This window comes from Coenobita brevimanus, chromosome 60 (assembly GCF_032717465.1).
Source record: "Coenobita brevimanus isolate Jiangsu-jjx chromosome 60, ASM3271746v2, whole genome shotgun sequence".
Lineage (NCBI taxonomy): Eukaryota > Metazoa > Arthropoda > Malacostraca > Decapoda > Coenobitidae > Coenobita > Coenobita brevimanus.
Window position 1 is genome coordinate 27788296 of NC_137013.1, and position 25585 is coordinate 27813880.

General features: G+C 41.7%; 1 protein-coding gene across 1 annotated transcript in view; it reads right to left on the reverse strand.

The window, feature by feature from the left end:
- tim (timeless) overlaps positions 1–25585 on the reverse strand; it is a 394051-nt gene that overhangs the window by 154214 nt on the left and 214252 nt on the right. Inside the window, exons 9-11 of the mRNA XM_080274845.1 lie at positions 21363–21518; positions 17966–19330; positions 472–676 (exon numbers count right to left, since the gene is read on the reverse strand). Of these exons, the coding sequence (XP_080130971.1) occupies positions 472–676; positions 17966–19330; positions 21363–21518 (1726 nt within the window). The remainder of the gene's footprint in view (positions 1–471; positions 677–17965; positions 19331–21362; positions 21519–25585) is intronic.

Sequence of the window (25585 nt, forward strand, 5' to 3'; positions counted from 1 at the left end):
AGGTGCTCGAATTTACCATAAATGGAAAAACCTCCATTTACTTCCTGGAGACTGAACCTATACAGTATATATTGTAAGGCCAACACATTACCAAAGAAATATCCATATAGTACCTTGCATACAACTGTATACTACACAAAGAGGATACCACTGACTTCCATTCATTCCTTTACTCAATAGAATATATCCTTCCAAATCCTGCTCTTACATGCAGTGTGTAATTACCTCATGGTAATTATTAAGTTTAGCTGCACAGTTTTATTTACGGATATTAAACAAACCAAACCAAACCGTGAAAGCCACATACTGCAGTCTTCCATCTCGGCCAAAGTTAGGGCTGAACTAAGTGGTTTCAGCGATTTTCTTAGGTCTGGTAAAGTTTGGTTTGTGTAATATCCATAAAAGAGGCTGTGCAACTATACTATAATAACGACGCTTACTTACAGGTCAAACAGAAGATGGTACACTGACCTTTTATTCTAAACAGATGGTGGGTATCAACAAGGTTCTGCTCTTTCTTTAGGCAGACATCAAAGGCGATGAAAAACTCCCTGAGAGCTGTGACCACCAGATGGAGGCGACGCACGTGAGGCAGAAGGTTGTCCTCTCCAGCACGCACTGCTCGCTCCAGTTCCTCCTGCATCACCACACCCTCATACACCAAATATGACACCACCTGCACAATCATCATCATCATCATCATCATCATCATCATCATCCTGCATCAGATCACTCTCATACAAGAGGAATGATACCACCTGCACAAACACACACAAATATTACTTCATCCTAAGCCCATTCTTCACCATCATTCTGACGTTTTTTCCCACTTAAGGATGGAGTGAGCCAGGATCCAATAATCTAGGAAGAGGGAGAACTACCACCACCATGCCCTGTGAAATGGGTCCCCAGAATCCTGGCTCCTTCTTACTTGTTTAAAAATTTGCATGTATATATTGGTAGTTTTCCTTATACAGTATGTATTTACTCCACATAAAGCTGCTATACTTCCTTCAGCAATTAAGAGTACAGTACAGTACTACAATTCCTTCTCATACACCAAGTATGACACTACCTGTACAAAAAACACACAGAGTACTTCATTACCTATCAGTCTATATACTACCTATATACCTAGGCTGCTTCCCCCAAAGAAAGGGAGGCAGCCAACACAGGACTACACACTCCCAGTTTACTCATCTACGCACACACACACTTATTCGTATCTTAACCCCAAGGGGAGAAAGGACAGATCCTCACTGAACCACACCACATGAGGGTCAACTGAGCAGTGCAGTCAGCAATATACGCAGCAGGGCCCAATAGCAGAGCTGGTTTACCCCTGCCTCATCATAATGTACCCATCCCCTTACCCGCACCTAACCTGATCAAAAGCTGATCAGACCTAATGCGAGAATATCCCCTCAGGGCCACGTCATCATTTATTCATTCACAATTTCTCTCTAATCATTCCTATCATGCGTAGCCACTCTTCCTTGCTCAACAGACATCCCTCTTTCAGCATCTAACACTCTCTTCACACTGTCCCTCCATCCAATTCGTGGTCTTCCTCTCAGCCTTACACCTTTCACATATGATCCAGTTATCTTTTTCAGCAACTGCTCTTCATCGATTCTCTCCATATGCCCAAATCATCACAAAACTCTCTGCTCAACTCGATCAGCCATCTCCTGCACAACTCCAGCCCTCCTTTGCATTTCATCATTTTTCACTCGATCCATACGCATCACTCCACACATACTCCTCAGACACCTCATCTCCATTACATTCAAACTTTTCCTCTCTGCTACACCCATATTCCATGTTTCAGCCCCATATAATGCAGTCGGTACCACTACACCCTCATACAGCCTTCTTTTTACAACCATTCTAAGTGAATGACATCTAAACACTTTTTTCATTCCTCCCAACACTTTTCCTATTTCATTCATTCTAAACTTCTTTTCTACATCTATTCTCCCACCCAAGGCAACATGTGACCCTAAATACTTAAAACACTCTACCTCCTCAAGCAACTCACCATTCAAAACTAAAGTCATCCTGCTACCATCTACCAACCTAGTACACTTCATCACTTTACTCTTTTTCTCATTTACTCTCAATTTCCTCCTTTCAAGCACCCTTCCAAACTCCTGTACCAACTGTCTCAATCCTTCCTCTGAATCAGCCACCAGTGCAGTATCATCCACAAACAGCACCTGATTCAGATTCCACTCTCTGCCATCAGCATTCACCAGACTCAAACCTCCACCTAACACTCTCGCATTCACTTCCCTCACAACACCATCCACATAAATATTAAACAACCAAGACAACATTACACAGCCTCACTCTCACAGGAAAACAATCACTCAAAGTGTTTCCTAGTCTTACACACGCTCTGCTATTTACATAAAAACTTTTCACTCCTTTTAACAACCTACCATCACATCCATACAATCTTAAAACAGTCCATAAAGCCTCCCTACCAATTCCATCATACACTTTCCCTAAATCCATGAATGCCCAAAACACATCCTTACTTTTCACTTAATACTTTTCACACAACTGTCTCACAGCAAAAACCTGATCCATGCATTCCCCCTCCCCCTCCTCCTGAAGCCACACTGCTCATCACCAATCACTCCCTCTGTACCCTCTCTAACTCTCTTAATTAACACTCTACCATACACCTTACCTACAACACTCAACAGACTTATACCCCTAAAGCTAGTACATTCATACTTATACACACACGAACAGCCGGAGAGAGAGGACGTCCCAGGCATCGCTCCTAACCTTGAGTAGTTTCAGGAATTTTGTCTGTCCTGTCTCCTAGGGTCTTTCTTTAAATTTAAAATAATGAAAGTTAGTAGACTACCAAAAATGTAAAGATTTGTTGGCAATAGTATACATGAATGTTTGTGGCTTATTCGGTAACAGCTGTTTAGGTACTTTACATTAAACATGGCCGAAAATGTAAACAATGAGGGAATGGAATTTCAAGGATTTGATGCTAATACTAATGTCATGGACTTGGTGAAAACATTAATTATGAGGATTAGTGAACTCGAAAAAAAAGTAGAGAATTTAGTGATAAAGGATGTGTCAGGAAATACGGAAACCACCATACAGAGTCTAATCCAGTCCAACGAAACAGCCAATGAAGAGATTAGGAACTTGAAGAGGGAAAATGTTGAACTGAGGAGGAAACTTGATGAGAGTACTAATAAAATGGAGAAGGTGAGTAATGTATTAGAAGAACATAAGGCAAAGTGGGCACACGTAGAAGAAGAACAGAAAGAAGTGGTCAGCTTAAGAGAGATCATCCAGGAAGAAAGGGAAATGAACAAGAAAGAAATGGAAGAAAATGTAGTGAAAATACTGAAGAAAAAAGAGAAAATAGTGAGAGAAACTGTAGAAAGGAACAGATGTGTGGTAGTATTTGGAAACAGGGAAGAGGAAGAAAAGGTTAGGTTCGCAAGACTCGAGAGAGACACGAACATGGTGAGAGGAATATTAGGCAAGATTGACCCCGAAGGAGACAAGTGGGTAAAAGAAATTGAGGAAGTAAGGAGGATAGGGCCTTACAAGAAAGGGGAAACAAGACCAATGAGAGTCAAGTTTACATCAGAAAGTGTAATAAATGAGATACTTAAAGTGACCTGGAAATTAAGCAAAGAGGCGGAGATGGAAAATATTATAATAAGAAAAGATCTGAATGAAGAAGAAAGAGAAGTTTTAAAATCATTAAAGGAAGAAGTAAAGGAAAAAAAATGATAAGAGGACAGAGGAAGAACGTAATACTTTTTTTTGGGAGAGTATTGGATATGAAAGTAAGGAAATGGTATTTAAGGAAATAGAAGTGAAGGAAACTAGGGGGGATGGTTGTGAAAGATCAGAAGTTGAGGAAGTGGTACGGACAGAGAGTTGGAGAGAAGAGGGTATTAATAATGTCAAAAATAATTTGAAGGTGATATATACTAATGTTGATGGTTTCATATTGACAAGGATCGAAATTAATGATTTCTTGAGAGAACATGAACCTGATGTCATGTGCTTTGTAGAGACCAAATTAAGAGAAGATATTGATGTTCATTTGGGAGATGGTAAATACAAACTGTGGAGAAAAGACAGAAAAGAAAAAAAGGGAGGAGGAGTGATGATAGCAGTGAAGAACAACATAAATGTAGATACTGTGGAAATGGGAGAAGGCAGGGCTGAAGTGATATATATGAAATTAGAAACTGGAGAGAATGTTAAGAGAGATATGGCGGTAGTGTATGTTCCCCCAAAGACGAGAGCATGGAAGGATGACGAATACCATGAGATGTTGTCAGATATGGCTAGCTACTTGCAAAAAATAATTGAGAAAAGCAATAATATAATTTTGGTGGGTGACTTTAATTGTAAAGAGGTGAACTGGGAGGAATGGTACTCGGGAGGCGGCGAGGATTCGTGGGGCACTATGTTATTAAATATAATAATGAATAATGTGATGACGCAGTAGGTCAAAGAAGAGACACGGTTTCGAGGTGAGGACACACCAGCAAGGTTAGATTTACTGTTCACCAAAGAACCCGATGTAATAGAATCATTGGAATATCTCTGTCCTTTGGGAAAAAGTGATCACGTGGTCATTGAGTTCCAGATGTTAATAGGAAACGTCGAGCCAAGAGACGAGCTTCATAGACAGGGAAGATACAACTTTGGCAAAGCAAATTTTACAGGACTGAGAAACTTTTTTGAAAATGCGGATTGGAGAAAATTCAGAGAAACAAGAGAGATACAGAGGAAGTGGGATATCTTTCTAGACCTCTATAATTTGGGAGTGGAAAAATTTGTACCAAGAGTAAGAGGGAAAGAAAACAGGAATAAGGAGTGGTTTAATAGAAGGTGTATGATAGCCAAAAAAGAGAGAGATAAGGCGTGGAACAATTGGAGAAAGAGAGGTAACGACAGAACAAAGGAAGAATATAAAAGAACAAGAAACGAATACACAAGAATACGTAGGGAAGAAGAAAGGAATTTTGAAAATGGTATAATTGACAAATGCAAGGATGAACCCAAACTGTTTTATAGATCTGTTAATGGCAAACTGAAACAAAAGGAAGGAATCACCAAGCTGAAAGTAGATGGAGAGGTCTTTAAGGATGCGGCAATGCAAGCAGAAATAATGAACAAACGTTTCCAGTCAGTTTTCACTAAAGAAAAGGAGCTTGTGAAAGGGGAGGGAGTGATTAGAAATGTTCCGGTGATGAAAGATATAAAAGTGGAGGTGCAGGAAGTGTATAAATTACTGGAAACTCAAGATGTAAGGAAAGCCCCAGGACCTGATGGAATTTCAAACTGGGTACTGAAGGAATGCAGAGAACAACTGGCAGATAAAATTCACAGCTTAATTGTATGCTCACTGGAAGAGGGGAAAGTGCCAAAAGAATGGAAGAGGGCAAATGTGGTACCAATTTACAAGGGAGGAAACAGGGAAGAACCCCTGAATTACAGACCAGTGTCTCTAACCAGCATGGTCGCAAAATTGTGTGAGAGAATCCTGAAAGACAGATGGATAAAATATCTGGAAGAGATGAATATTTTGGCTGAATGTCAGTTTGGATTCAGAAGTGGAAGGTCATGTGTTTCAAACTTGTTGAGCTTTTACTCAAGAGCGATTGATGTGGTACAGGAGAGAGATGGTTGGGTGGATTGTGTGTACTTAGACTTAGAGAAGGCCTTTGACAAGGTACCTCATAAGAGACTAATGTGGAAACTAGAATATATAGGAGGACTAAAGGGGAAACTTCTGGAATGGATGAGAGACTTTTTGAGAGACAGACAAATGAGGACAGTAATAAAGGAAAAGATGTCTGGATGGAGGGAAGTAACAAGTGGAGTCCCTCAAGGCTCAGTGTTGGCGCCAGTAATGTTCCTGACTTACGTAAATGATATGGTAGATGGAGTGAACAGTTATGCGAGTCTGTTTGCTGATGATGTAAAGATCTTGAGGAAGATAGAGGTTGAGGAGGATTGTAAAATACTGCAGGAGGATTTGGATAGGATACACAATTGGAGCCGGACGTGGGAAATGAAATTTAATGTAAAGAAATGTAAAATATTGGAAATGGGTAAAAGTACCAGGAGACCATCACTGAATTATTTTTTGGGTAATGAATTAATCACAAAAAGGAGAGAAGAGAAAGATTTGGGAGTGCTGGTCCAAGATAGATTGTCACCAGAATAGCACATTAACAAGATAGTTGGAGAGACTTATAAGCTCTTGACTAACATAAGAGTAGCATTTCATTATATGGATGAGGAAATGATGAAAAAATTGATAGTGGCCATGATCCGCCCCAGGTTAGAATATACAGCGGTAGTGTGGTGCCCACTCAAAAAGAAAGATATAAACAAGATTGAGAGAATACAAAGAACAGCAACCAAGATGGTCCCCAGTCTGACAGACCTGTCATACAGAGAGAGGCTGGAAAAACTGGATTTGCCTTCGTTAGAGGAAAGGAGAAAGAGAGGAGACATGATTGTGGTGTTCAGGACCATGGTGGGAGTAGATAAAATTGACAAAGAAGATCTGTTTGTATGGGATAAGAGAGCAACAAGAGGACATGGAATGAAATTGAAAAAGTCAAGCTGCTTGAAGGATATCAAGAAATATAGCTTTCCCTACAGAAGTATAGACTTATGGAATAGCCTGGACAAAGAGATCGTCCAGTCTAAAAACTTAAACGAGTTTAAAGTTAAATTCGACTTATTGAGAAACAGTGATGGAAACCCACGAGCATAGTACATTCCGTGTATATCACAATTAGGTATATTCTTAAATATTTGGAACGACTTAGACAAAGAGGTGGTGCATGAGAAAAACATTCATGTGTGTAAAGGTAGACTTGATAAATGTGGATATGGAGACAGGACAACACGAGCATTGCTCAATTCCTGTATACTACAAATAGGTAAATACAAATAGGTAAATACAACGGAACCACACAAGCACATCCAGTCAAACGGCACCATACAGTTCACAAAGCACACATTCAGTATTCTTACGAACCACTCAACAAGAGTCGTTCCACCACCTTTCAGGCAATCCACAGCACACCCATCCATACCTGCAGCTTACCCTGCTTTCATCTCCTTTACTGCCTCCTGCACTTCCTCCATCATGATCAAAGAATCATTCAACTCTCTCAACAAATTTATTCCTTGCACCTTTCCATCGGCCACAATTTCAGCCTCCCTTTCCTCCTCTGCATTTAACAATCTTTCAAAATACTCCGCCCATCTCATCCTTACTGCAACCATCTCAATTAACATCCTTCCCTCCTCTGCTTTTACTCGCTCTTCCTTCCCAGACTCTCCCTTTTGCACCCTTTCCACCTCCTTCCAAAACATTTTCTTATTCTGTTGAAAATTCTCAGTTAACTGCCTACCCCACCTCTCATCTACTGCCACTTTAGCATCATGCACAGCCCTTCTCCCCCTATTCCTCTTTTTCTTATACCTCTCATATGACACCTTATTCTTCCTCTGCAGCCACATTTCATATGCACATCTCTTCTCAGCCACAGCCATACTTACTTCCTCGAACCACCATTCACTTCCCTTTCTGATACCACCCATTCATCTCACACCACACATCTCTTCCGAATGTCCCACCACAGCACTCTTAAATAACTGCCATTCCTCCTCCACACTGTCATTTTCCTGATCTTTCACTGCGTTCCACTCATCTTTCAACTTCTCCTGATACTCTATCATTTTCTCTCTTTTATCCAACTCACTTCCAAAACCTCTCTGCCACACCTAACTCTCCTAGCTCTCACCCACCTCATACCTATCTCAACTTTCCCTTCACCAGGTAGTGATCAGATATACCTCCACCCTCCCCTCTCAAAACTCTCACATCCAACAATCTTCCTCTTACATTCCTGGACACAACCACATAGTCCATCAATGCTCTATCAACAACCCTCCCTCCCTCCCTCCTGCCTCACCCAGGTATACAGTGGAGTCGCCTAATCCGCGGCAATTAGAGACTGGTACCTACCCACGGTTTACGAAATCCGCGGTTTACAAAGTTAAGAACCAATGGGAAAAAAGGATAGTTTGTCTGGGCCCTCGTGGAACCCCCCTACAGCAGCCTAGCTACATCTAACTATTCAACAGCAATCACAAACAGACAATCTGAGAAATATTCAATGCATGTCAAATGTTGCCTCAGGGGGTTGGGGCAGGGAGAGATAACCTTTAAAAAAAAAAAAAAAAAAAAAAAAGGGGGGGGGGGCAGGTAGTGCTCAGAACTCACGGAGAAACATACGTAGTTGGCGATTAGTGGGACAGGAGGTAAAAAAAATGGCAGCTGTGGCGTGCACACTCACCACCAGGGCCAGGCTGTGACTGGCTGTTAGGTCTAGGTTGTCTGTGATTGGCTAGCAGCCGTGGAATACATCATGGGTGCCCGGATATTATAAACCTCCTTGGAAATCAGCCACTTTGGAACCTAGGAACCGCAAGTTTTTATTTTTTTCCATGGAATAAAAAAAAAATAGGGACTGGCTGGGCAAAGTACAGCGGATTACAAATCCGCAGCTCACAGATATGCGAATTAGGCGACTCCACTGTACTTATAAATATCTTTCTTCTCAAACAAGGTATTTCCAACCACCATCTCTCACTCAACACACATCCCTATCATTCGTTCCCCATTCTCATTTCAGATCTCCCATCATTACCACATTCACATTTGCTCCAAAACTCTGCAGACACTCATCAGCATCATTCCAGAAACACTCCCTCTCTTCTGTATCCTTTTCACTACTAGGCCCATATGCACTCACAAATACCCACAACTAACGTCCAAATTTTGCTTTCACCCACATCAGTCTCGAAGACACTTCCTTCCATACGATCACACACTGCTGCACTTCTGGGCTCACTAACAAGGCCACACCTTCTCTTGCCCTTCCTCTATCAACACCCAACATCCATTTATTTACACTCCCAAACTTAGACTCACCTTTCCCTTTCATCTTTGTTTCACTAAAAGCTAACACATCCAACTTTCTTCTCACACACATTCTCCCAATCTTCTCCCTTTTAGCCTCAATTGTACTACATCCATGCACATTCGTAGACTCAATCTTCAGGGTACAGGGATAACACAATCCAACATCCCTTTCTAGTACCTGTCTTATTGTAGGAACAAAAAAAAAAAAAAAAAATTCCTTCTGTAATTACCAATCTCAGGTTATTATATTCACTTTTAGATATGTAAATAGTGTATGTAAAATAATCTTCAGCCAATGTTTGCTGGAATAGAATGACAGAGGTGTCCTGGCTATGAGAAAGTTAAGGGTATCAGTGTTAACACTCTCACATTCATATGAAGTCTCATTCAATGCTGAACTAAATTTTTTGGCATTAGCTAAAACATAAAAAAACTAGCATTGTCCCAACCACAAGGAGTTAATAATGAATCTTTTCTCTAGCTTACTCAACTGACATCCATGAGTATATAATGTGATCTTAATCCCTTCACCACAATGAAGCCATTTGAAATTTATTCTTATTAGATTACCATATTTCTTGCAAGTATGGAGAAAGATTTAGAACTAGCAGGGTTTGACAAAGTCTTCAATAACCAGTTAAATATGGAAGGGGGGGGTCTCTTGAAAACCAAATAAAATTATCTCATGCTGGAAAGACAAAAGTAAAAAGTAGGCTGTCTGATCGTATCATTTGTATAATTTATAAAGACTCCAACATGTTTGCATGCACAGGCCTTGGTCACCTAATGGCTGCTCTCCATGCTGCTCACTTTCTGGCAGCCTCCCTATTCAGTCCCTTAACCATGATGTCACACTCTAGGACCTCGTCAGGGGCCTTTTTTGGTCTGCCTCTTGCAACCCTACCCCACATGTTAACACTTCTCACCTACTGCACCCATTTGTCATCCTCCATCCTCTCAACATCCCCGAACCCCCCTCAATCTACTCTTCTCCATAAAAAAAATAAACTAGAATGGCATTCAGTGGAGAGCGCATACCTCTGCCAAGGCCTAACATGCAGAGAAATTTATGAAAATTGTCAGAAAATGCCCTATCTCACAATATTAAAGAAAGTGAAAAAAAAAAAAAAAAAAATCCTGGATCCGCACCTTTATCCAGCTCCGCACCAAAATTTAAAGAAGTCTATTCTGGGCCAAGGCCCATTCTTTTACCAAGTTTCATGGAAATCCATCCAGTAGTTTTTGTGTAATCTTGCTCATACACCAACCAACCAACATACAAACAAACGGACAAGGGTAAAACATAACCTCCTTGGTGGAGGTAAAAATACATTTAAATTACATCCTTCCTCTCAACTCTTTGATTGTAATCCTAGCTCCCCAGGCCTTGCATTCAAGGATGCACTACACATCCATCTAATCATTGTCATTTCTGTAAGTTTATGTCTATGAATTATTATTTTCTTTACTATCTAAGTCTCACAACCATACAAGCTCTGTCCAAAAAGAAGCCAAACTTTTTAAATAGTCCAACAACTAGCCGGCGCTGCATGATCGCGACAGGAGTACTGTGTTGCAGTGACTTTGATCTTTGGTCTAACACTAGCCACATCAAGCCAAGATACTAAGTCACTGAGGTACACGGGCTTGAGTGAATGTGTTTAATGCACATGGCAAATTTTCTTCTATCTCTTCTATCATCTGAAAGTGGTGGCCTTTCAGCATGCATTTCAAGTTTGGGAATAAAAAAAGTGTCCACAGGGGCCAAATTCTGAGAGTAGGGTGTCTGGGTGATGACAGTTGTCTCATGCTTCACCAAAATGTCATGGATACGGATCGATGTGTGAGCAGGTGCATTTTCATGGTGCAGCATCCAGGTTTTGTTTGTCCATGTCTCAGGCCTCTTCTCTCACACTGCCACCCTCAAATGCTTCAGGACATCCAAATAAAACTCTTTATTGGCTGTCTGACCACGTGGAACAAATTCATGATGAATGATGCCCTTCCAATAAAAAAATGACAGTCAACATCATCTTCACATTTGAGTGACTCTGACATGCTTTTTTTTTGGCTGCAGTGACATTGTTCCAACCCACTGCGATGACTGCCTTTTTGCTCTGACATCGTTGTCATACACACACGTTATGACATTTTTCAGAAAGTTTTCATCAGGATTTGACCAAGCAAACAGCTCCTAACTGACTGTGACATGATTCTCTTTTTGCTCATCTGTCAGCAGATATAGCAGAAATTTTGTGGCAACATGATGCACATTTAGTTTTTCAGTCAAAATCGTGTGGCACAAACTTTTACAGATGACTACTTTGGAAACTTCATGGACAGTCAGCTGGTGATTTTCATGGATTACAGCATGCACTTTCTCAATGTGATCATTATGGAAGGACATCCAGATTTGGAATCATCTTCGGTGGATGTTCTTCCTGATTTGAATAGCTAAAACCACTTGTGAGATTGCATACGGCTCAAACAATCCTCCCTCACAAGCTTCCTGCTACATCTGAAAAGTCTCTGTAAAAGTTTTTTCCAATGTGAAACAGAATTTTACATAAACACAATGCTCTTCAAGATCCTTTATTGTTCAACTTGCAACAAATCGCCAAGTGCACTAAACACATGTTCGCTCAAGCAGATTTACCCCGATGACTAGAGACGTGGCAGGATATGGCTAGTGTAAGACAAAAACTCAAAGTATAAAGTCTCCGCTACACAAACTCCCATCGCAATCACATTATGCTGACTAGTTGGTGAGCTATAAAAAAACTTTGGTTTCATTTTGGACAGACCTCATAAAGTATTACACTCTTAACACATGATGCATACAAAGATCCCTTAGCATGTAGGGAGAGCCCTCTCAATGTCAGGAGAGGCAACAGCTCCCTGACCTTCCTTCAACCACTCCTTACCCTAGCCACTGAGCTAGCACCAGCCCCACCTCCTGCACATAACATGTTCCCCAAATAACAAAACTCCTATACACACTCAAGACTGTCTAGTCAAATCAATTCTTTCACACCTGACAATCTCTACATGCTCTCTCTGACATACCACATGCAAATCAGCATTTTTTTGCACACTACTGTACCTGTAATACCATTACATCTCTTATCGTTTCGTTTCATTTTCGAAGGCTCCAACATGCTTGAATGCATCAGCTTTGGTCACCTTATGGCAGCTCTCCATGCTGCTTGATCTCTGGCAGCTTCCCTATTTAGTCCCTTATCCCTGAGGTCATACTCAGTGACCTCGTCCCAGTTTTTTTTCAGTCTACCACTTGCTACCCTACCCCGAGCATTAGCACTTCTCACTTCTGCATACAGTCATCATCCCCCATCCTCTCCACATAACCAAACCATCTCAATCCACTCCCCCTCATCACAGAACCAATACACTCCAGTCTCATCCTACCTACCAACTCTTCCATCGTAAACCTAGCCCCTCCAGGCTCCCTGAGCTTCTTCAAACCACTCCTCACTCTACCCACAGAGCTTGCTCCAGCCCCACCTCCAGCACATAACATGTCTCCCAAAAACAAAACTCTTCCACACATTCAAGAGACTCTTCAGCAATTTCAATCCTTTCACACCTGGCAATCTCCACATGTTCTTCCTGACACACCACATACATGAAATAAGCATTATCTCATTACCTCTAATACCTCTACATCTCTCACACACCCACGTATCACAAACACTGCACAAGATGGAATTACTTCTCACACCCTCATGGCAAATCACACATGGCCACTTCCCCTCTTCTTTGACAGTAATGCCCCAGTCCTAGATACCATCACTTTTGTTTTCTCTGCATTTACTCTTAAGCCCTTGTGTCCCATACTGTCTCTCCATTTCCTAAATTTTTCCTTTGCCTCCCTTTCATTCTCTGCAATCCACACTAAATCATCAGCATACAACATCTCCCATGGAATCCATTTCTGAAGTCACGAGAGGGGGCTTTGAGTACTGTACCATTATAAACAACAAGGGGCATAAGACTGACCTCTGATACACACCAACATTATCTTATGCACTCACTTATCATAAATGCTTCACAGGTTGGAGTTTCTTCCCACACTCTTGTGGCAAACTGCACATGGCCACACTCCCTCTGCTTTGAGAGTACTGCCACCAGCCATAGATATTATCACTCCTGTTTCATCTGCATTTACTCTTGTGTCCCATTCTGTTTCTCCATTTCCTAAATCTTACCTTCACCTCCCTTTCAATCTCTGCACTCAGCACCAAGTCATCAGCATACAGTATCTCCCATGGGAGTCCATTTCTGAATTCACATGAAAGAGCTTCAAGCACCATGACAAACAATAAAGGGCTCTAGACTGACCCCTGATATACACCAACATTTACAGAAAACTCATCACTCGAATCTCCATCCATTTGCATCTCAGTGGGAGCACCCACATTCATAGCCATAACCACTCTAACCAGCCACTACTCAATCCCAAGCTTTCTCATTGCCCACTTCACCACCTCCCTGACTGTCAAAGGCCTCTGCCAAATCAACAAAAACAAAGTACAGCTCCCTTTTCTTTCTATAATATATTTTTTTCCAGAAGCTGTTGGGCAATGAATATGGCATCACTGGTTCCTTTGCCTGGCATAAATTCAAACTGCATCACTTTCCTTTGTCATACTTCCTAGGACTCCCTCCATTACTTTCATTATCTATTCCTCTTTCCAGGGCATCACCCTTCTCCTTATACACAATTACAATCACACTATTCAGCCAGTCATCTGAGACAACACACTTTTACAGGCCGACAGTCTCATCGAATTTATCAAAGCAGTTACTATGCCCACTCTTATATCTCCTCTGGTCTTCAACATTTCATCAGTTAATCCAGACACACACACCACCTTCCCCAGCTGCATCATGTCTATTGCCGTGCTCACAGCAGCTGCATAAATCAAAGGCCAAGGGCAAAACACTGGATCTGCTGACTCCAAATCTTCCCTATTCTAATCAAACCCTCATTCAGTTGTAGTATCCGAAATGGAACTTAACAAATTAATCACAGTCCTGGCTGAGATTCGATCCCTGACCCTCGCGCCTCATATGCACGCATGTTACCATTGAGCCAAAGAGAGGATCCCCACATTGCCTCCAACCTTACCTCAACACACTACATGAATAGTTCACCACAAACAGGCTCAAAATAGCCCCAGCCAAATCTACAGTGACCCTTCTCACAAACTGGACAGCAAAACACAGTCACATTCCACACCTCACCATAAACAACACTCCCCTGACATAAACACAAACATCCAAAATCCTTGGTGTAACATTCAGTACATCAATGTCATTTAAACAACACATCACAAACATTAAAGATAAATTAACACCACGACTCAGTGCCTTGAGGTCACTTGCCCATACAACATTTGGACACAACAAAGAAACAACCACCATAGTATACAAACAATATATAAGTTCAGTGATGAATTATGCAAGCCCTGTTTGGGCTCATAACCTCACTAAAACACACAACAACACTCTACAGACCATACAGAACAAGGCCCTAAAAATAATCACGGGCTGCACAGCTACTACACCCACAGACTACCTACATCAAGAAGCCAAAGTCCTCAAAGTCAAGGATCATCCAGACACGAGAGACACTCAATTTTTCGCTGCAGTCTCCACAACCTACAACATCCACTAAACTACATGGCAGCACATCCACCCACACCAAGGAACATCAAAACAACACCCAGCACACGATATTATACACAAGTACTGTCATCTCTCCCCCCTCGCCTGCCTCAGACCAGCTTCCAGAAGCAGATCCATGCTCAAATCACTCGCCGCTCCATTCAGTCATTTAAAGACAACACACAGCTGCATGCACAGCCTCCTGATATCCACCCTTCTGAATCCTATTTCCCTTGTGAGGACAGGGTCCACCTGGCCAGGCTGAGATGTGGGCATCATCCAGCCCTCTTAAGTTATCAGAAGGGGCTGGATGACTCCGTCACTGACACCTGTCCAGGATATAACCCAGCATCCCATACTATTAAGCACATTATGGAAGACTGCACTCACTGCACACAATCACCTACGCTAACAACATAACATACAACTTAAGAGCTCCGTGGAAAAGCCTGGTCTCAGCCGTGGCCTTCCTTAGGGACTTGGGGCTGTTTGGCCAGATTGCCTAAAGAACAACATAACTACTACTAGGGAAACCATTATGGAGGAGATGGGGCATCTCCTAGTGCTGTGGGCTAATGAACTTAATGGAGCAAAGCAGCCACTGCATCACAGCTTTATTTGCACACAACCTCTCAATCTGTGGAAGGATCTCAAAGAAAGACATGGAATAGGGGCAAAGGAAGAATTCAAGGCCTTAATGGGGTGGTTTAAGGCCCATGCTGGCCTTGGATATGTGACCATGCACAGTAAGGCTGCTAGTGCTGACCATGTGGCAACTGGGGCCTTCCCCAACAAGTTGAAGGTGATCAAAGAGGAGGGGGGGATAATCTCCAAAACAGGTTCTGAACTTTAATGAGACAGGCCTGTTTTGAAATTGCATCTCCCTACACAGGTAAGGAAGAATGACATGCACCAGGCATTAAGGCAGTCAAGGACTGCCTCGCTCTCCTCCTTGGTGCAAAATGCAGTGAAGGACCTTAAACTAAAACCCATGCATTGGGAGAAATCCTGGACACTGGCAGGGTATGTGAGGGAGAACCTTGGAGATATTTGGAAGAGTAACTCCCGGGCTTTGGTTGATTTCCATACTGCCGATCATACATGGCAGGTTGCCTGTCCTCCTGCCTGTGTGACTATGCCAGCCAGAGCAATCTGGCAAACTGTTTCCTCCTCCTGGGAGACAATGCCCTGAGCCACCCTGAAAGCATGAAGGAGTGGGTGGACGGTCATAGTGTATCTGTTCCCCCAACACATTGTGTGTCAGTCCACAAGGTGCCATCACCAGCTTTAAGGCCTGCTACATTGGTCACACCATGGAGCAAATGGTGACGACAAGCAACAAGGGGGAGAATGATGCAGTGTGACAGTTCGGGAAAATGGACGACATAAAGAACGCCATCTTTAACATTATGGAGGTGTGGAGGGAGGCACAGCTAAGCACACTGAATGCCAGAGGAAAGAAAATCCGGAGTGTGTTCACTCCCCTTGACCTCTAGAACTTTGAGAAAGTCAACAAGGCTGATGTGCAAGAGGTCCTGGAGAGCCACACCAAGCAACTCATGACAGAGGAGCTCATTCAGCTAAGGGAATAAGTAACAGAGGAACAAGGTGGAGAGGATGGTAGGGAGGAAGAGTCCATTCGTGTAATGGATATCAAGGTGCTGAAGCAGTTCCTTGCAAAGATGGATGACATAATTTCATACATCCAGGACAAGGATCTGATCCCATCGAGGAGTGACACGGTGATGTATCGCATACAGCAACATTTGAGGCCATACAGGAAGCTCCTAGCAAGCAAAAAAATGGTGGCACAGCAGACCACCACTATGCCCTTCATCCCCATTGCAACAACCACCAGCAATGAGGAAGAGCCAAGGCCATCAATGAGTGGAGTGTAAATGCTGCAATCAGCCTCACCTCATGTCTCTCTCTTGTCTTCAAAGCCCTCTAGTTCATCCCTATGTTCCCCCACCACCACACTGCCACGCTCTCTTTCCGCCTCACTACTACTCTCTCCCCCAGCCTCACTGTTTTGCTTTTCCCACCTCTCCTCACCTCTTCCTGAGGATATGGAGTGATCATCCAGGCCCTCCAGCTGTCCTCCAACCATGGGGGTACCCTTAGCGACAACACAGACTGGTCTAGGACATACTTCAGGAGGGTGGAAGGGGTGTTTTTTGAGATTTTAGGTTAATTGGCCCCTGATCCCCAAAGTATCCCCTTTGAACCCATGTTATACTGGCCTCAGTATATGACACATCATTATATGCTGAATTTTCACTTGACGAAACCCTTCTGCATACCAAGGCGTAACTTGATGTGAGGGATTTATTTCAGCAATTGAACACATAGGACTGGGAGACATACGGTACATCCTTATTGCTGTATATGCTGATTTTCTACATGCTTTTGTGTTACAGTATTATGTTCGATAAAAATAACAGAAAAACTGGCAGCTACGGTATCTCTGAAGTTCATCTGCCAGTTCCTCCAATTCACAATCCCTAGAGTTTGGTAAAATTTATGAGATTCTCTCCACTTCACATTTAATAAGAACAGCCAGTACTAGTATAGCAAGTTCTTTTCTTTCCACATACGAATAAAAGGGTAACTATATTCCTGCTATACTTTTCTCTCACTTGAGACAAGATCATAATCATGGGAGACAAAATGTGGTAGATCAGTTTTAATCAAGTCCTTACCAAACCTATGGATAGGACATGATTAAAACTGATCTACCACATTGCTTTAACATAGCATATGGAATATGAAAGAGTACTACTGACAACACAGTACATAAAGTCCACATTATATCAAGGATGTGTTCTAAACATGACAAAATTTCCTATACTACTGGTACTGTAAACTGCAGGGAACTGCAAGCTGGCTTTCCTAAAAACAGCAGTGGAACTTTAAGAGTTTTTTTTTTCTTTCTTTCTTTCTTTCTTCAATTTACTGTAGATTTATAAGCAAAAAGAACATAAAAATAATAGACAGAACTAATATTATTGTACAGTACAGTATTATCATCACAATAAAATCAGTATGAGTGTGTTCAAGTCAAACTCAGAATACTATAGATGAAGAAGCTAGCATTACAGTCAACATCATCATCATCCTCATTCTCTCACTTCAAGATGAGATGAGGTATTAAAAAAAAACAAAAAAAACAAAAAAAAAAAAAAACAGCAAAATAGGCCAAACATTCAATCATCAACAGTCAAAAATGGTTACGAAAAAAAACAATTCGGTACTCACATCAATAGAGAGGACAGGGCAGATCTGCGAGAGTTCAATATCCAGCTCAACAGCAAATCTAAGGAAATATGTGATGAGCCAGAGAAGATGTGACTTGTCCAGGTCAATCTGGTATGGAAGCAGCACCTGCAATCTCAAACCCTGAAGGAGGTTGGCATATCCATTTAGCATAAAGTCTACAGTAAACTCCTTCAGTAGATTTGATATGTCCTCTGCAGTTGGATGGTGATGCAAGAGTGCCTTTGCTTTAATACTGTTGCTCTCCTTCCTCTTGATGAGTTTGGTTCTTTTAACATTCCTTTCTTGCAAAGCCTTCTGAATCATCTTAGCTGGTCTAGGTTTGCTAAGCATCTTGTGTGGCTTCTGATGGTGTGGCCTCTTGGCATGTGGTCCCTCATCACACTCTGACCCAGTGGAATTGCTGAACTCATTATTTTCTTGTGTGTCAGAGAGCATCTTCTGAGACATGGTGTGTCTGGAGCGCTTCTGTCCTGTCATTGGTTTGCTCTTGTGGAGTTTTGGTAGTTGAGGTGGGGGTTTGTTCTCACTAGAGTCCCCACTGGATCCTGACTCCTCTTCATTTGGTGGTCGTTTAATAGGCTCCTGAGAGAGACACATTTTCTCTTGCGCAGCATCATCTTCAATGGGGGCAATGATGTCATCTAACACTTCCTCTTGTATGGGTGAAGATTCTGCCCCCACATCATTCATTATCATTGATTCTAGTGAACTCAGATTATCCTTGTCATCATTCTGTATGAAATGCATGAGACATGAGTTTCCCGTCTCATTATCTAACTGCTGTTCCACAGATGGTATGGGACTACTACCCTCACTACCTCCTTCACTACCCCCCCGATCACTCTCCCGCTCAACACTTTCATTACCATCACACTCCCCTACACTCTTCATTTCACATGTGTCTTTGGGACTGCCGGTGCTCACTGTGCATGTTTCCATGTCTAATAGTTTTTCATCGTGAGCCTCCTTCTCAGTTTCTGACACAACAACTTCACTTACAGTTTCATTCTCCACTGTCTTACCAACTGTGTCCTTAGCATACCAGTCCTCACAGTTTTCCATTGACCTGTGTTTTTGGTACACATGACTTTCCTGCTTTGTGCTTTCTGATACGGATTCATCAGGAGAAGAGTCTAAGTTTGAACCAGAGCGTCCAAAACCACTGTCTTTACTGCTGTCCCCTTTCTCCAGCTTATTGGTGTCTGTGGATGTGTCTGAATTCTCATTTGTGGCCATCTGTTCATTTCGATTCATCTTCTGTACCTTGTCCTCTTTGCTCATGCCATCCACAGGTGACAGTCTCTCAGAGGAGTCCGAAACAGGGTCTGATGTTGAGATAGCATCCTGTTGAATAACAGAGATTGTATTAAAGAGCAACTGACCATACTATACATACTTTTCTTAACTTTAATTACTGGAGGTATGAGACACCTTGCACTAAAATGTAGGAATCTAGCTTTCAAAAGTTCCCTTAATGATACCTCTCACTTCAACTTAGAAAAAACAAACAGAGTAATTAACATACAAAAATACCTGTTACTATATTAAAATCCACCTTACTGTGTTGAAGTGATCATCACCTACCAGAACATTTAACAAATCACTACATGTCAATATTCCTTGCATATCATGGTTCACTTCTCACAGTTCCTACAAACTTCAGGTAAGACATCATTTACACAGTTATTCTTTACCAAGACCCTCATGATATCAACAACTTCAACTTACAAATGAGTATGCACCTCAGGCTTAAATATAATCTTACACAGAAAATCAATTTCTTTCACTGTGTTTGTCTAGCAATTAATAATTTATGATAAAATACAGAGTAAGACCTCACAATAAGGGACTAATTGGGGCCCAAAGCATTAAAAAAAAAAGTGAAATTCGATAAAAGCAGCATCTGGACTTTCCTCTGCTATCCCGGACTTTTTACGATTTATCAGACATTAGCCTGGATTCCACCAACGGTTGTCAAACTATTTTCACTACCACTGCAGTACTGTACTGTAGTATACCTTCACTACAATAATAAAATGTTATAATATATAAAATAATACTGTTCTGTACACCGATAAACATGTCTTTTGTATACCTTACTGTGGTGAAAAGGTCACGCAGTCCGGACCGCTGGCTTTATTGGACTTTTTCTGATATATATGAATTTAGTCCAGTAGCTCCTCGATTCTGATAAAAGTGAATTCCAGTCTACCGATGCCCATTATATCGAGGTTTTACTGTACTTCTACTACCCACTCTCTCACATACAACAGCTATCACATGTGCAGTCACCATAACCTCTTGCCATTTTTGCATTCTGCATAAATCATGTATGGTATGTAATTCTACCAGCATTTGTTGGTATCATCATCATTCTAACCCCATTTTCCTTGTTCACAAGGGGTGAGGGGATTTCCTGAATAGTTCTTTGATCTCTTGGGATATGGTGCACATCCAGGGCCATATTTACAAAGAAACCGACAATTATTTCCCTGTGATAACTATTTGTTTCTGCAGGAAGGACAAGGAGGGTATAGAATAAATCTATGTCTCTTGTTATATCTGCCTACCCTTAGCTATGAAAGAAAAATTATTAAAATCTCCCCCAGGAAGGATGGGAGAAGGAATGTGCAGAAACGTCCTGTCTCTTGTTCTTGCAATGAATGGAAATGTGTATTACAACAGGAAGTCAATCATAAGTTTGATTGAGAACCCTGGTCTACAACAACAAGGAAAGGAAGCCCCCTCCACCTCCTTATGACAATACAAAGAAGGGAAGAATGTCAACTTTCCATTCTTGACTCTTTCAATCATTCTTTATGACACCGTGGGAACTGATGGAGGGTCCTGTATTCTTTATTTTCTAATGGCCTTATCAAAAATAATTCAGCTATCACAATCATTACAGTACAGTACTCTGAAAATGTGTAACAAGTATTGAATATACTGAATACTTAAAATGTACGGTACATGTACTGGCTACTGTCACCATAATTAACTCATTTATTACAATGGGTCAAGGTATCATGCATATATCACAGACTTTTACAATTCAAGTATGGATACAGTGGTTGAGGTATATTCAAGTACTGTATGTACAGGTACTGTACTGTATAGACCTTTCTCTTTGAAATCTTAAATCACAAAAGGGAAGGAAAGATTTCAACTTCTGACAAAATTCCTGAAGCACATGATGAAGATTTAGTATCTGACCTCTCTTCATCACTGCACACTATGCCCTGTACTGTGGGATGCAGGCTGATGACACCTAATAACCAAAAGCATCGCATAAAAACCTGTCAAAACATAAGAGGCTTGTCTTCCTCTCTGTGGTACAACATGTAAACATGTGGTCTTAAATGGCACATGTACTCACTGAGGATGAGGATGACATGGGGTTGTTTTCATCATCTTCTGAACTCTCTGAGAGGGATGACTCCAGCCATTCATTAAGGAGCTTTCTGATGGTGCTCTGCTGCTGATCCCGGTACATGAGTGAAACCAGCTGCACCATCGTGATGTTCCATAGGTGCTGCAAAAATAAAAACTTAGCACATGTCCATCACAGTATGCCGCACAATCCTCAATATATACTCTGATATGTACCTTAACTCTAGGGCTCCTATGACCTGCTCAGGAGAAAAAAAATACATTTATTCCTCCTGGTTTACATGGATTTAACTACAGCCTTGTGCTAACATGGAAAGCTCACTGCAGCACCTTCTGATCTCTCAGCTATTCCCATGCTTTGTGATGTCATGGCTTAGCTGATGGTATCTGCTTCAGTTGATATTTATGCATAATAGCAAACTATCTATCTATCTTTCTACTAGACTGCCAGATGCCTCAATCCTGTAAGAGGTGGCCAAAAACAATTCACCTCTATGTCACCCTGTCCAATGCCACTTCACTGCCCCACTCCCAGCTCACACCCCCTTCTCTTATATACCTCTCCACCCCATCCCTCCATCTCATCTTCGGCTTCCCCCTCCCTCTCCCTCCTTCACCTCACTCACATACACTCTCCTCATTAGTCTCTCACATCCTCTCCACATGGCCAAACCACCTCAATGTATTTCTCCTAATGTTTTCTATCACATCCACACCACAATGCTCCTTCACTTCCTCATTTGTCAGTCTGTCTCTCCATTTAACTCCACATGCTCCTCTCCAGTAACTCGTTTCCACTGCTCTCATTCTTGACTTGTGTCCTTCCAACAAGGTCCAAGCTTCACTTCTATATGTTAGAGTTGGTATCACATTACTGCCATGCAGTGACTTTTTTACTTCCATGCTCACTTTCTTCTTCCTTATCACTGCTTTCAGAGAACCAGCAACCTTTCTTCTTTGTTGTACCCTTTCAAGCACCCTCTAAAGTTTCATCCTTATTCACCACACTATCCAAGTACTTAAATGCACTCACATTTTCCATTTCCTCCTCATCCAGCCTCACTGTGCATTCAGTGACTTCACTTCTCTCAAAGACCACCTATAAATTGTTTCTTACACACACTCCCAAACTCATTCACCAAGCCTTGCAGTTCCCCTTAATCTTCACTTAATACAGTATCATCTTCAAACAACAGTGCAGAAAGTTTCCAATCACTGCCCTCTCTTATTAGGGTTGCTCCAACATCCACTGCCGTACCTTATTTCTCTTTTATAACCCCGTCCATATACAGATTGAACAACCATGGGGACATGACACATCCCTGTTTCAATCCAACATTCAGACAGAAAAATTCCCTTTGTTCACTATCCACATGTACTGCAGCCCTAACACCCTCATACATACTCTTCATGTCATCAATAACTTCCCATTTAACCATATATCCTTAATACTTTCCACATTCTTTGTCTATCCACCCTGTCATATGTATTCTCCAAATCCATGAAGGCCACATACAAACTTCTTTCCCTTCTCTAGACACTTTTCCACTACAGCTCTATGGATGAATATCTGATCTACACAACCTGGAAGTGAAAAAGTTACTACATGACAGTATTGTGATACCAACTCTAACGTATGGAAGTGAAGCTTGGACATTGTTGGATGGACACAAGTCAAGAGTGAGAGCAGTGGACATGAGTTATTTAAGAGGAGCCTGCGGAGTCACATGGAGAGACAGGCTGACAAATGAGGATATAAAGGAGCGTTGAGGTGTGGATGTGGATGTGATAGGAAGTGTTAGGAGGAATACACTGAGGTGGTTTGGCCATGTGGAGAGGATGGAGGGTGAAAGACTGATGAAGAGAGTGTATGTGAGTGAGGTGGACGGGGAAAGAGGGAGGGGGAGGCCGAGGATGAGATGGAGGGATGGAGTGGAGAGGTATATGAGAGAGGGGGGGTGTGACTTGGGAGCAGGGCAGTGAAATGGCGGAGGACAGGGCGACATGGAGGCAATTTGTTTGTGGCCACCCCGAACGAGATTGAGGCGTCTGGCAATAGATAGATAGATAGACAACTTCTTCCCTTCCTAAAACCTCCCTATTCTTCTCTGATTAATTCCTCTGTTATTTCCCTAACTCAGTCAATAGGTATCCTACCATATATTTTTCCTATTACCACTTATAAAAATCTTCAGTCTTCAAACACATAAAAATAAACAACTAGGAACACAGAAGACCAGGAGGTAAAGGCTAACCCACTGAATCCAATGATATATTCTATTGGTTTATTCTTGCCACCACCTCCAAATAATTATGCTGTACTGAAATTAGAATCTTTTGCAATGATGATGTTAATGTAGGTTCTGAAGGGGTTCATGTAGTCTATAACTAATGCCTTCAGTTCATAAATTCTCCATCAAGCTAAATAAAATAATCCATGAAGAGCAAGGGGGAAAAAATCACAACTGTACTGCAGGGGTGAGAGAAAATGGACATGAAGCTGGATGGAACCAATATTTAAAAACAGATCAAATGGTCATACATTTTTCACTTCAAAGAATTATACAGACAGTAGTCATTATAAGTCAAGAATGTTTTTTTTTTTTTTTTTTTTTTTTATTATCACAACAATTTCCATATAACTGGTAATGTAAACTGAAAGAAACTGGCATATTAGTTTTGCAGGCTGGAATGGATCTTTCAACTCCAAAACTGCAACATACTTCACTTGATGCCCACCGAGTGACTGCAACTTACATCACTACAATCAAGCAGGCAAATGATACTGTACTGTTAAGTAATTTTGATGCCTGATCCATAGGCATACGTGGCGAGTGATGAGAAGGGTGGGTGGTGAACTGAATGAACGGAAGGCAACGATTGACGATGTGTGTGGATGACAGGATGAGAAGGTGTGTTATGGATACAAGAGTATATAGAGGCTGGGGGAGTGGACTTTCTGACCATCACTTGGTGGTGGTCAGAATCAATGTCCAAGTGAAATGGAGAAATAGAAGAAGGGACGGACAGGAGGAAGTAGTTCATTCAAGGAGGGTGGAAAGGTTACAAGAGGATGGAAAAAGGGTAGAATATAAGAGGGAAGTTAAAGAGCGATTGGGTAAATACGGACTGAAGCAGATGGGGGACATGGAAGGGGTGTGCAAGACAATCACAGAAGAAATCTGTGCAGCATGTGAGGTCATGTGTGGGGTGAAGAGAGAAGAAAGGGGGTGCAGCGAACAGCATGGTGGAATGAAGAGGTGAGAGAGGCTGTGTCACAAAAGAAGAAAACATATAATGAGTGGATGAGAAACAGCGGTGTGGAAGAAGTTGAGAGACAGAATAATATGTAGAGAGGAAGAAAATGGTGAAAAGATTAGTAAAAGAGAGTAAGAAGAGAGTGGATGAGGAATTTGGAAGGAATTTGAGTGTAAAGTGGAAGGAATGTAAGAAAATGTTCTGGAAAAAGGTAGAGAGAGTTGGGCAGGGTGCCAAAGAAGTTAGTTGGGAGTAAAAGATAAAAATGGCATATTACTATAGGAGAAGGGAGAAAAAGTGAGCAGATGGAGTGAACATTTTAAGGAACTGTTGAACATAGAGATTGAAAGCAATGTGAGTGTAAGTGACTGGGAAATAGCTGGGAGGTGGAGGGATGTGAGAAGAGAAGAAGACGTCAGTGGGATGGAAGTTGTGGAAGCAATGAAATATTTTAATATGGGGAAAGCCCCAGAAATTGATGGAGTGTGTGGTGAAACGCTGAAGCATGGGGGAGACATAGTAGTAGAATGGATGTGGAAGATGTGCAGATTGGCCTGGGAGGAAGGTAGAGTACCAGAGGATTGGAAGCCAGGTATAATTATTCCCCTGGACATAGGAAAAGGGGAAAAAGAAGTATGTGGTAATCATAGGGGCATTTGTCTTCTTAGTGTAATAGGAAAAGTATATGGTAGGATACTTATTGACAGAGTTAGGGAAATAACAAAGGAATTAGTTAGGGAAGAACAGGGAGGTTTTAAGAAGGGAAGAGGTTGTGTAGATCAGATATTCTTAGATCTTTAGTGGAAAAGTTTCTAGAGAAGGGAAAGAAGTTGTATGCAGCCTTCATGAATTTGGAGAAAGCACATGACAGGCAGGATAGACAAGGAAAGTAGTAAGAATATATGGAGTAGATGGGATGTTGCTGAATGCTGTGAAGAATACGTATGAGGA